At 41.5% G+C, this 12984-nt stretch overlaps 5 protein-coding genes across 5 annotated transcripts; 2 read left to right on the forward strand and 3 right to left on the reverse strand.

Moving 5' to 3' along the window:
• Positions 1-934: 934 nt before the first annotated feature.
• Positions 935-2065, forward strand: IL334_002794 (uncharacterized protein; the record flags this gene model as incomplete). Its single annotated transcript, XM_062934532.1, has 8 exons — positions 935-1045; positions 1121-1172; positions 1268-1363; positions 1421-1460; positions 1514-1624; positions 1695-1779; positions 1840-1897; positions 1983-2065. The coding sequence occupies 8 exons, from the start codon at positions 935-937 to the stop codon at positions 2063-2065; spliced, it is 636 nt and encodes a 211-aa protein (XP_062790583.1).
• Positions 2066-2793: 728 nt separating this feature from the next.
• Positions 2794-3402, reverse strand: IL334_002795 (uncharacterized protein; the record flags this gene model as incomplete). The annotated part of the gene is made up of 3 exons (XM_062934533.1): positions 2794-2959; positions 3122-3212; positions 3315-3402. 3 exons carry the CDS (start codon positions 3400-3402, stop codon positions 2794-2796), a joined length of 345 nt encoding a protein of 114 aa, XP_062790584.1.
• A 413-nt stretch (positions 3403-3815) lies between these two features.
• Positions 3816-6186, forward strand: IL334_002796 (uncharacterized protein; the record flags this gene model as incomplete). Its single annotated transcript, XM_062934534.1, has 5 exons — positions 3816-4561; positions 4683-4797; positions 4895-5617; positions 5683-5796; positions 5974-6186. The coding sequence occupies 5 exons, from the start codon at positions 3816-3818 to the stop codon at positions 6184-6186; spliced, it is 1911 nt and encodes a 636-aa protein (XP_062790585.1).
• A 199-nt stretch (positions 6187-6385) lies between these two features.
• Positions 6386-10241, reverse strand: IL334_002797 (uncharacterized protein; the record flags this gene model as incomplete). Its single annotated transcript, XM_062934535.1, has 14 exons — positions 6386-7075; positions 7156-7459; positions 7517-7550; positions 7603-7705; positions 7761-7774; positions 7835-7970; positions 8052-8188; positions 8239-8298; positions 8362-8503; positions 8561-8799; positions 8864-9073; positions 9134-9266; positions 9399-9722; positions 9891-10241. 14 exons carry the CDS (start codon positions 10239-10241, stop codon positions 6386-6388), a joined length of 2877 nt encoding a protein of 958 aa, XP_062790586.1.
• Positions 10242-10855: 614 nt separating this feature from the next.
• On the reverse strand, positions 10856-12731 carry IL334_002798 (farnesyl-diphosphate farnesyltransferase; the record flags this gene model as incomplete). The annotated part of the gene is made up of 6 exons (XM_062934536.1): positions 10856-10861; positions 10931-11302; positions 11372-11497; positions 11568-12150; positions 12233-12441; positions 12546-12731. The coding sequence occupies 6 exons, from the start codon at positions 12729-12731 to the stop codon at positions 10856-10858; spliced, it is 1482 nt and encodes a 493-aa protein (XP_062790587.1).
• Between the last annotated feature and the right edge of the window lie 253 nt (positions 12732-12984).

A 12984-nucleotide genomic window follows, 5' to 3' on the forward strand; every position in this document is an offset into this window, starting at 1 on the left:
TTCTCACTCAGCTGGGCCGAACAGGTCTCGCTTGGATTCTAGTGTCTGTGAACAGTTCTTCTACCTTCAAGGACTAGCGAGTGCAAATATCAGACCATGCCTATCGGGACATTCTCAATTCTCTGAAATGTTGCGGTCTTTATACCTAATCGGACTCGATCTTTCAATTATGGTGGCAATACTGATTCGTAGAGGCGATCTTAGGATTGTTATCAATACCAGTTTTTTGTAGTCAGGTGTCTAATGCGTGTCAAGCTGCACACCTTTATTCAAGTCTGTGGGAAACACTGTCAAATCAATTTGGGGTGTTCGATAGGCAGTATAAGCACATTGTTCGCCTGCCGTCTGTGTCAGATACTGTCGGGCAAGGGAAATGATACTCCCTGGCGATGTCTGGCAAGTACTGTGCGTGACACCAATTCGAATGGTCGTCATTTTCGATACAAGGTATAATTAGCCTCTGACAGATGATTTTAGGAATTCCCCGTTTGAAAATGATACGAACGATATTTCTCCAATTCTCGACCTTACCTGATACAACGCTGTCACAGGGAAAGGACAGCTATTTTGAACAACCGAACGGGCCTCTATGCAATGCAAGCATTATCAGAAACTTTCAGTTGCTTGCCCAGGTCTCGTTGACTTCTCACAGTAAACATAAGCATGCTTGGAAAAAGTCCCTTTTTAAAGTGCAGCGTGTACCTGGATTGAATGACCTCCACTCTCCGAAATCACCCCACTTTCACTGTCAAGTTGCGTCATGATACCCATCTTTTATGATCATTCCCTTCACATAACTTCCATTCATTCAACCTCGATGCGCTGCACATCACTTACGCTTATACGTCTATCTTCCCCATTAATTAGACCTAGACCATCTCCACGCTTCTTGCAGTACTCAACTTCATTGAATCTGAATCGGCAATCTCGAAAGATGTCAAGTAAAGCTCAAGAACCGCAAATCCTCAGTGTGGAGGAATACAAGACTGATGCTAAGTGGTTGAAGCTGGAGAATATCAAGTGGAAAGATCAAGAGGGAAAGGAAGTAAGTCAGCTGGCGAACTGCGAGCATTTTACCAATCGGCTGATCAGCTGATGCTTGACACTTGGCACCGAGTAGAGAGCTTGGGAAGTTGCCAATAGGACTAAACGACCTAAAGCTGGTGTCGACTGTGCGTACGAAAACCTGTCCAGCAACTCACTCCTAGTTTGAATGACACTGTCACCACCGGGAAGGAAATCTGATACGTATGCGATACACATTTAGCCGTACATATCCTCGCTTTACTCCATCATCCATCCAAGCCGGTCTCAACCATTATCATCGAGCAATATCGTCCACCAGCAGAAGCGACAGTAATCGGTAAGTAACCTTTCCTCCGTAGACAATTGCTTAAACACGCTGATCCCTATTGCTCAGAGCTTCCAGCAGGACTTGTTGACGAAGGTGAAGATGCTGGGTAATCTAACTCTCTCGCTATAATCTCAGAAATCTCAGCTTACGTTTTAGTAGTACGACAGCTTTAAGGGAGTTACACGAAGAAACAGGATATGGTTCAGGCAAATCAGGCGAAGGGAACGCAAGTGTCAAAGAAGTCTCTGACATCCTTGTGAAAGATCCAGGGTATGTTTTACTCTATATCGTGGAACACATACCATTGGTCATGTCTGCTAATGTGAAAAATGATGGGTAGAATGTCAGGTGCTAATATGAGACTGGTAATTGTTGATGTTAAATTGGGAGAAAACGATCCGGATCCAGAACAAAAACTCGATCCTGTAAGTGACTTGTTCCACGACTCTGGTGGTGAGTTAGGCAAGCTGATAAAAGTGATGAAGGGAGAGCATATCATCAAACGAGTCGTTGCACTCAAAGACCTTCATTCCACTCTCAAGGGTAAGCTTGTCTCTCTTCAACAATTGCTGGGATGACCAAGTCGTACGTGGTGAGAAAGCAAGGGCTAATTTTGAGATTGTCATAGATTACTCCAAGAAGGGGTTTGCCATTGATGCTCTCGTCTCCAGTATCGCTCAAGGATGGGAATTGTCCAAGCAATTCTCTTGAGCCGATCCAGCGCTGGCTGATTGTGCGTACTGATCCGCGGATAGTTGTAACATAGACAAGAAGAAACACGAAAGTACCCTAAAGAGGAACATCGTTTATGCATTGTATAATTATCTTTCTCGTGTCCTATCGAGTTCATCCGTGAACAAACTGAAACTTGATGGTCAATTGTTGTCATTACATTACTATAGTTCCGAAGAAATCTTTAGTGGCGTATGTTGGCTGTAAGAGATTCAAGCTCCGCCCCTTTGGTTTTTATGTAAATGAATGAATGAAGATCATAGTGTCGACAGAGGACCTCATTGCTTTCTCGATGATCAGCGATACGATACTAGCGGGTTAGTGTGTCAGGAATTCGCATACCGACAAGATCCCATCTGACGACTGTCATAGGAGTTCCTCATTTCCGACTATGGAAGAAGTCCCTTAGATAGACTCCATTTGTAGCAAAATTAGCGAGATCATCTTGTTGATTCACCGCAAATGTATAGGCAGCAGCTAAGGCATGGGGGTTCGCGATCTGGATTGAAGTGTTAGGTCTATGATTCGTCTTGTTCCTCTGACTGAATAATCGTCGAAAAGTTGCTGATGGACTAACCAACAGTACATGAAATCGACTCTCACGATGTCGCATGTGTAACATACATGAGATGCGAATATGATACATGAGCCATTAAACCATAAAATAACGATAAAACCAAAATGCGATATTGAGATGATGCAAGATATTACTTCTTCTCCGTTTGATCTGATTTTGACTCTTCTTTCAATCCAGCCATTCTTCTTAATTTTTCAGCTCTACTTTTCCGTAATGCTTCCACAGCCTGTTTACCATGTTCTGATCGGTTTGCTATATAATCTAACTTAGCAGTATCCAGACGTTCTTGCGTTACACTGTGATTTCAGAATGGTCAGTGTCAGTGGGCTTCCTAATGCTCTTTATGGGTCCCTGAAAAAAATCATGGAGTGAAATCGTGGGCAGGACGAGAAATATCATGCCATGACCATTATATGGTCGATTAATCGATTTCAGCAAGAAGAGATAGATGAACTTACTAATCCCTCATACAATTTTGCATTATATCTAATTTATCTTTACATACAAACGGTAAAGTGAACGTTCGACCAGTTGCACAATCGGCGAAATCTACAATGACATATGATATTGATCTGAATTAGTGATATTTCCTCGCAACCATATCCTAGAAATAACAAATATTCCAGATGATTTTTCGATTCGTTTACTCACCTTTAACATGTACATCGCATGATTTCAACGCTTCTGATTTGACTGATTCCAAGACGTCTTGATCTTCTCTACGGGATAAAGCTTCCATTTTATCTCAACAGATCGAGTGTGAAAGGGTGATCGATGTTTCGTCTATAGTCTTGGTGAATGATGCGGAAGACGTGTTGGATGATTCCGTCGTCGCTTTCGATTGATCGTCTGAATCCGACTGAGATGGGATAGCTGTTGATAATAGATAGTCACACTGATCAAATAGTCTAACTTATTTGTCGATATCTACGAGTTATTATTGCTTTTCTATTCATCTTTTCGGAAAAACAATAAATGATGATGTCATCACTTTACATTTCGAAGATTTCTTCGAGATCCGCGATCTTGATTTTGAAATTTCTGTTTTGACCAAGTGATCAACACCTTCTATCCGTATTGATTCATTGTTCAAATTATAATCTCACAGGAGGCAGTGTGTAGCCAACGATAGAGGTAGATGACGACGACACGATGAACAACAGACAAAGTCTACCATCGTCATTACCTTCTAGACCCAATTTCTCAAGTCCGCCCACAACATCTTCCATTGCAGGTCCGTCAAATCCTCGTCCCCCAACTCCAAGAAGAACTCAACACCCTCCCACTCCTTCCACGTCCTATCAGCCCCATCCGCTTCCTACGGGCGCATATCAAGGCCACGGTCATGGAGCATATCAACCTACTTATCGGATCTCCTCATCGGGAGGATTCCCAAATCAACCAATTCCTGTTCAATCACAGTATAACATGGGCATAGGTTGGACTGGAGGATATCAACCTAATCTGTCAGGCGGATATCAAGCTTCTTTCAACCCTCAACCAGTATCACCATATCAAAACCATTCCTTCGGTCAATCATTATTCCAACAACAACCTCCTTTCAATGGATATTACCCATACTCTACCTCATCAGGATATACACACCCACCACCAAGTGATATACATCAACCTCCAACGAAAAAACAACGTCCAAATGACTCGCATACTAATGAACAAGCTTATAACATCTCATACACGGGTCCATTCTTATCAGGGAGCGGCGGAGCGACATCTTCCTCTTCTTCGAATATGTGGAGAAACTGTTCACAACCAGGATGTAAATTTATAGGCCCAGATGATAAAGTTGAACAACACGAAGGTGATAGACATTTGATTTTCAAAACTGGTAAACCTATTGAAAGGAGTGAAGAAGAAGAACGATATGCTAAAAGAAAAGGGTGAGCCATTAATCTCCCTTTTTTTCCATCTTGATACGATTACTGGACGTGCTTTTGAGATAAGTACAGATATGAGATGTTTCAAACTAATTTTGTCCCATATGTATTGAACGTTTTTCAGTCCTCCACCACCAATCCAAGGAACAAGCATAACATTGAATACACCTGAAGAAATTGAAAAATGGATTGCGGAACGAAAGTCAAAATGGCCAAGTAAACAGCGTATAAAAGAGAAAGTAAGTCATTGACATGTTTTTTACACGACGTTTGCACTCGTTTGCTTTGTCCTGTGATGAATCGTGAGAGAGTTAGCTGACTTGGTAACGATTGTAGGACGAAGAAAAAGCAGCTGCTATAGCTCGTGGTGATATACCCAGAAGAGGTAGAGGTGGGAAATTCGGTAGAGGAGGAAGGAATGATGCTGCTTCTTTAGCTGAAGAATGGGGTAGACAAGCAAATCCCGTAGCTGCAGGAGATTATGAACGTGGATCGAGGACGGATAGAGACACAGAAAGAGGCCGAGGGAGGGATAGTAGAGGACGAGGTGGAAGGGGAGGACGAGGAGGAAGAGGAAGGGGAGGATTTAAGGAAGGCAGAGACCGTACCGATCGAAGCGGATACACAGAACAGGAAACAAGGGAATCTGCGGAGCAAGGTTGGACCAGAATCTCAAGTCTACCTATACCTGCTCCTGCTCCTGCTCCTGATACTATGCCGATACCAGTAATTAGTATGGAGGATTCTGGGAAGACCAAAGGGAACAGTAATGCCTTGTCTGCACTAGGAGGATACGATACTCCTACTCCATCGTCAACGACTTCAAGCGATTCGTCGGAAAGTGAAAGTGATTCGTCATCCGATACGTCCTCCGAGGAAGATACAGATATAGAAGACGAAGGTGAAATAGTCGAAGGAGAGAAGAAGAAAGTTATCTTGGAAGAAGAACAAAAGATTAGTATACCGGCTGATCCCATACCGCCGAAAGAGATATGTAGAGCATATGAGAGGACTGGGAGATGTAAATTCGGTGATACTTGTAGGTTATCACATATTGCCGTAAGTTCTCTCCATCTCCAATGAAGATCTTCAACAGACATTAACAATGATTGCTCGTGAAATAGGATAAATCCGCATCAGTTATGCGAGGTTTCCCGAATCAAGAGATCAAGAGACTACCTCGTCAACCTATGGTGAAAAGACAAAACCCATTTGCTAGACCAAGTATGCTCGGTTCTGTAAGTGTAATTTTTTTCTCATCTCGTTGATCAAATGTCAATCTACAGATTCACATCGTCGTTCCTGTTCTTTTTCTTTGATTGAGATGATTCGTTATCATCAATTGATCACAGGTAACAAGTTAGATCAGATCACTAATATTCAATTTTTGGCTATGACTATTACGTCCCTGATAGTTATTATCAAACCCAATCCAAAATACAATATCTCAATTATCGCAGACTATCAGATTCTTAGTGGCTAACAACATGCTGGAAGGAGTCGAACTTAATCCTGGAGACGCTCAATCTCAAGAAGAAGAAAAGAATAAAGTTAAAGAAATTCTTACATCTACTGAAAACCCTGCAGTGGAAACTTCTCCAACGCTGGGAAAGGTTGTGGAACCGTGAAAACTCATCATATAGGAGGAGGGAATAGGTGATGAAGGTGACGAAGTGTATACCTTATGTGAAATTAAGCGTAATCATCGCTGCATTTGTATACTACTACATTCCATTCAACCATATGTACAATACTCTCTATGCATATTTTACAATAACATCGTAAACTTATGTCGTCAATTGCCATAAATCAAGAGCATTTTGAAAATCACTTCAATGGATCGAAATCTCCCCAATCATTGTTTCCTCCGTTTGTTCCAGTTGTTTTACCCCATACAGCTTTTGGCGCTGTGGAAGGTTGCATCAGACCGGGTTGCCAGCCCGGAGGAGGCTTCACTGCCGGTTGCATTGGTTGAGAAGGTAGTATAGCTTGTGCCGGCTGGGACTGATACGTAGGTTGTTGAGACGTATGATATGACTGTGTCTGATGGGACGGTATTGCAGATATCGTTGGTGATGACATGAATGATAATGGAGAAGAGGATTGAGTGTGATTAGGTAATTGAGGTGTCAAGCTTATATTGTAATTGGCTCCGGCCATTTTAGATTGTGAACCTGTAGAAGGTGAATTCTGATTGAAGTTCATGGAAGGTGAATTCGGTTGCAGTGGTGCGAATGAAGGTTGAATGGAAGGAGCTAAAATAGGTGGAGATTGGATATTGGGAGTTTGCGAGACTCTTGTCGTTGATGGAGGTGGCATTGCAAAGGCAGAAGAGTTGAATGTGGAAGGTGGGATTGGTCTCGCTTTTAACTTGGATGACCCTGCTCCTGAGCCAGATGTGATAGGTCGCATGGATGTTGAGGAAGGTTGTGGTGAGGGAGGTATCGATAACGGGAATGACGAATTGGCAGTACTGTTAGTGTTATTGGTATTCAATGCTAATGACGAGAAGTTCGACTATGAAAATGATTAAGCAGCATTCAGATGTCAGCTGATGAGCCTTTAATCGACGATAGAAAGGTAGTATAATTGCTTACCAAAGTGTTATCTGTATCTCCACCATTCAACCAACTATCATCATTCCATGGGTCTGTTATCCCCATGCTTCCTACAGCGGGGTTAGGTGATGGAGCTGCAGAACCCGCTCCTCCTCTTACTAGGGTCTCAAAATCTACTTCTCCTCCACCACCTCCAGTAACACCTCCAAAGGAGTTTGTATTGCCATTGAGTGAATGTGCATTTTGAGCTGCAAGAGATGCTGTCTGAGCTTCTATTCGATGAACATCTCGAAGATGTTGTGAATGTTCTTGTTCTACTCGAACACCAAGCGTTTTGATAACTCTGATACCGAAGTCAGTAAACAAACTCCTCGATTGATCCCTGTAACTTTCAACTCACTTCATGAATCTACTGAATTGATCCACATTCAATACTGGATTCCAACATCAGCCGCCGCAGGTTTTTCTGCATAAGAATCAACTCACATGGACCCATGGACATTGCCCATAATTGTGGTAAGACAAGGGTAGCTATAGCCTCTCTGTCAACTTTTGCACCCATTGCTTCATGCACTGCTAAGGTTGCCATCTACCCAGAAGTATCAGCTTTTTCCATGAAAATAAAGAAACTATTCGAGACTGACCATAACAGCAGGTTCTAGAGATCATTGTCAGCTTTAATAGCGTCCTTCAGTCTTGAGGTCAAGATATAGCTCACCTTTCGTCTTGATCTTAGCTAACAACGGTACCAATTTAGTAGTCAATGTAGCTTTATCAAGTGTCTTGACCATGGAAGTGAAACATTCTAAAGTTTGAACTTTGACAGATAAAATTCTCGTTCTCGTGAATAGGATCTGAATGAAAGTCATCATATCAGCGCCAATTGCTTACTCCACCAGCATTTACAAAGCTACGTGTGATGTTGAGATACTCACAGCAACCTTTACCAATAAAACGTTTTGTACAGTTCCGTAATCCAGTATCTCGCAAAGGTGCGGAACAGTCTTTAAGACTTTTTCTTGCACAGGCAGATGCTCACATTCCAGCGAATTATAAATCAGAGGCATGATGTCTAAGCACACCGAATAATCAGCATCAAGAATGTGTGACCGAAAAACTCACTTTCTCGGAAAACGGGTGGAGTGGTCTTTTCTTCGAATAAAGATAAATGTTCCAACAACGCTATATCGAGAAGGTCAGGTATACAGCTCCCAAAGCTTACTTTTCAAGGTCATGAGGACTTACTGAGCATATTTTGAGGTGGATCTTTCAGAGCGAACAACGGTTGTAATTTCGGTAATACAATTGAAAATTCATCTTTATTCAATCCTTTCGAAATTTCAAAGACGTTAGGTAAGATGAATGGTAACAAATATGGATCTTTCATCTGACCAGATAATAATCAGCTTCTATACATCCGGTGTTTCAGCACCATTTAGCTCACCTCCTCCAATAAGCTTGGTAAGACTTTCCCTTTTCTCAATCTCTCTGAAAACGTAGGTAAGACCCTTACTAATCCTCTTAAGAAAGTAGCTTTCTCTTCCCTAGGTTTAGAAGCGAATGTTGTAGCGTCCAAGAAATTCAAAGTTGAGATAGCAAGAGACGAAAAGAATGAGTGAGAAGGTAATGAAGCTAGTGATATCCGATTCGAAGGATGTCGGGTCAGTAATCTCGGTAGAAGATCTATTGTGAATGGGACATTCATATTAGCTTCATCCCTCCAAATTTCAAGGGCGACTAGATATACCTTTAAGTTCAGAACTACATCTGTCCCATTTACTACCACTCATCCATTCTTTTCTGACTAATGAACCCTCGGCGTTATCCCTCAGACTTTGCATAGAACCTCGATTTTGAAAGGGTGGTTTACCACCCATGTGTACTGCGTAAAGTAGACATCCTAGTGAATAGAGATCCGATGAAGGTGTCAAGGTGGAATCAAGGGCATACTCGGGAGCTAGAAGTTGGACTTTAGATCAGCATGGCTTTCAAGAAGATTACAAAATACATAACATACCTAGATAATCTAGCTTCCATTGCACTTGAGGGGGTAATCTGGCATCTACCTCTGGATAGACATATTTCGTTTGGGTACCGTCTGGTTGGGTTAGAGGTATCATCATTGATAAACCCGATAACTTCCAATCTCCCTAATGACACATGAGATACGATCAGCATTTCTTCGAATCATGTATCTTTGATATGGAACCCCACTCTGGTTCAATGGGTTCTTCGTCGTTGGGTCTCTACGGAATCCCCTTAGGGCGAATCGGATCATTCACCTTAGAATTCACTATAACGCTCTCTGGACTTAGATTCAAATGTACGCCTCTACTTTTATCATGTAAGAAACTTAACGCTTTCGCGATTTGTAAAGTCCCCTTTTGAATTTCAACTTCATCTAAATCGACTTCTCCTGAGGCCCTCTCGTTTGTCGGTGGTCTGCCTCTGGAATTTGTATTTGATGATTTTGATGCAGATGAGAATAAAGTTGATAATGATGAATTCACTCTCTCAGTTATGAACGTTAATTCTGATCTTGATTCTTCTAACGGTTCTACCATATGTAATATATCTGGATGTCTAAGACGTGAGAGTGCCGATGCCTAAAAAGTGATTTCATCAGTCTTGTGGACAACAAAGGACGTAGAATCAATTCATCATTTCAGTCGAGAGTATCTATCATGTATGTCTCCCGTACAATGTCACGGGATCTTCGCCAACAAAATCACAAGATACCTCGACAATCAGGAGAAGAATCATTCATCACTCACCTCTTTCTTCAATTGTTCCAAAACCCATTCTTTTCCTTGTAATCCACCATAATTAGTTCCAGGTTTGATAGTATCCAAAACTTTTTTCTCAAATATCCATACACTGACTTCTTTACCTGTGGTTTTATGTGATCCACTTATCACTTTCCATAGTCCAACATTAAACGATTTGATCCCTTGTCCTGCTCCTCCACCACTACCAGTTGAGCCGTTCGGATTAGGGGTGGTGGGTAGATGAGTCGAAGATGACGATGGTGATCCTATAGGCGTATTTGAGCTTGATGTCGAATGGATGTTGTATGCTGATAGGTACGTTGATTGCTTGAATAGATTAGATGCTGCCGCGAACATCGTGACAATTGACAATTGACAATTGATTAATCGTCGGTTTCAGTGGTGTTCCTTCGTTCTCTAGCTCTATCCTCATGAGCGTTGCGACCAATGGACCGGAGGTATCCCAGATGACCAACGGATATTCCGATAAGAGCACCGGTCAATACAGATCTTGGAGCAAAAGTTGCAGATGTATCAGTCGAAGGTATGAGTAAAGTCGGCGTGTAGATGGAAAGATGGAGGATGTATTTCGTTCAAAAGGATCAATCTATCCGAGCGCGTTTATCTTTCATATCAACCTTACTCGTAGTAATCTTTGCTTATGATTGAGAAAGCTGTTCTTGATGCTATTCTTGGTGCTAATTTTACCTTCACTCGACGCTCGTTCCCATACCTCGCCTATCAAACTATGCACAATATAACACAATGATGCATATAGTATAAGATGACACATGTAAAGGGTATATACCATGAACACAGCTTGGAAAGAAAACCCCTCATGATAGTAAAAATTGTTCAGCTGTTGATTTTCATTTTGTTCCCTTCTTTACGGGTTTTCCTTGTCCCACTTTTCCATGCATCACATCAGCAGAAAAGGTCTTTACTTTCGCGCTTAGATTGCAGTCTCACGTTCATTCCTATATGTGTCGATCAGTATCAGCTGCTCATCAAGATAGTCTTATCAAGTAAGAACACGGATCACTCACATCACCAAAGTATTTTAATACGACCCAAATCACGATACCTCCCAAAGCAGCCATTAGAGCCAAGACCCCTACGATGACACCAAAGATCATGAGGACGGGTACACCTTCTTTATCCATCGCATCGTATTTTCTTTTGATTTCAGCTTCTTCTTCTGGACTTCTTTCCTTGATTACACCTCTGGCTTTCAAATCAGCCATGAATTTGTCAGTCTTTTCTTTTCTAGCCCTATCTTGTGCTTCTTTAGCTAAACTAGTAAACAAAATGGCCCTTGCGTCATTTGACGAGGGATCGATGGCTGATGAAGCTCCGCCACTTGATCCAGCGGATACGGTTATGAATGATGGGTAATGGTGTTCGGCCCATTGCTCAATCTAAACCAGGGGAGTGGGTTTGATCATGTCAGCGATTGCACATGAGCGAAAAACGTAAGATGAACATACCTTTGAACATGCGATACTGAGCTTCAAGAGATTTGGATCGTCTTTGTGGACTTTAGCGTGAATTTTCCTGGCATACTCTCGGAAAATGTACGCGACATCTCTTGGGTTGGTTGATCTCAGGATGAGCTGTGAGTTTTGGTAAACTTGGTGAGTCACCTGGCCACTTCAAGGATAACGCACAGAAGGATCAACTCACTCTGACAGTTTCTCCTTTCCTGATTTTCACATTCCCTTGTAAGATCTTCTCGTTCATAAAAGTTCTCTCCAAAGTAGCTATAGCCATTACAGCAGGAATAGCTACAAAGTTGAATACACTTTGACATCTTAATAATGTCATATAATCTAAAGCATCCGTTGCGTGTCTCAAAGCATCTAGAACCATCTCCGACGAAGCCCATAAAGCTTGTTCTTTCTTTGAAGGATCGATTAATTCTTTCATTGAATTAAAACCATATTTACCCCAAATCGCTTTTGGCCAAAATCCTCTACCTTCAATAACGTCTTCATGTATATCTCTGAATATATTGGTCTTTTGTAATAACAATCCCATTGAATTTGATAACGTTAATTGATCCGCGATGAAAGATCTTTCTTTTCCTGATGCTGCGAACAATCCTGATAATCCTTCACCGACTAATCCAGCTACATAATGACAATAAAGATCATAATCTTGAATACTGTCAACTTCAGCCACTGGTTGTTCAGGCGTTGCCAACGCCGCAAAATCAGCCATACCAGCTCCCATCTTCTTGGTGATATCAGCAATCACAGCTTGGTATCTATTTGGTAAAAGGAGTTACATTAGCTCAACCCAAGCTTCACACGTGATGAATGGTATGACTTGACCAGAAAAAGACTTACTCGGGTTTGAGCGTAGAGAATTCATATTGAATATTATTGAATTCCTGTAAAACGATTTTATCCTTTTCTTGTGAGTCTTGGAAAGTCCATCCTGGTTCATATAATTTTTCGTGGAATGATCTCAATAAAGGTAATTTGACTGAATTGGGTATAGTCATATCATCTTCCACAGTATCTAAAGCTCTCAATACCAAGTAAAATAAAGTGATCTATATTCACCACCACGCATGATTAGCATCAAAAGGACATTCTCTCGATAGATAGAAATCCGGAGATTGACTATACGATGTGAATATGGGATAACTAAACTTACGGTTCTTGCGAGATCACCCTCTAATTCTTTGATTACCCTGGAGAAACTCCTTGAAGTGAAATCTAGATATTCATAACATTTCTTCATCGATGGTCTATCATAGAACGTTGTAGATAATTCATTTGCATCTGAGATATCCCTTGTATCACGCCAAATCGCAAAGTTGATTAGAGCACGAAATTCCATCTATTCACCATATCGCAAGAATTGTCAGCAAGGAAGTTTAAGCAAGTATCATTGGGAACGTATATGTTGCAAGATGGAGAACATACAGGATGTGTTACAGCTATCAAGTGCATTCCGGTCTTGGTCAGCTAGTAAATCTCAAACGGCCAGAGAGTGATGTTAATGCTCACCGAGTACAGCGTATTGTGCGATTCCCATTATGATTGATTTTCTACTATTTGTAAAGGTTGAAGGAGAGGGATGACTGCAGTGA

Source organism: Kwoniella shivajii, chromosome 3 (genome assembly GCF_035658355.1).
Source record: "Kwoniella shivajii chromosome 3, complete sequence".
Classification (NCBI taxonomy): domain Eukaryota; kingdom Fungi; phylum Basidiomycota; class Tremellomycetes; order Tremellales; family Cryptococcaceae; genus Kwoniella; species Kwoniella shivajii.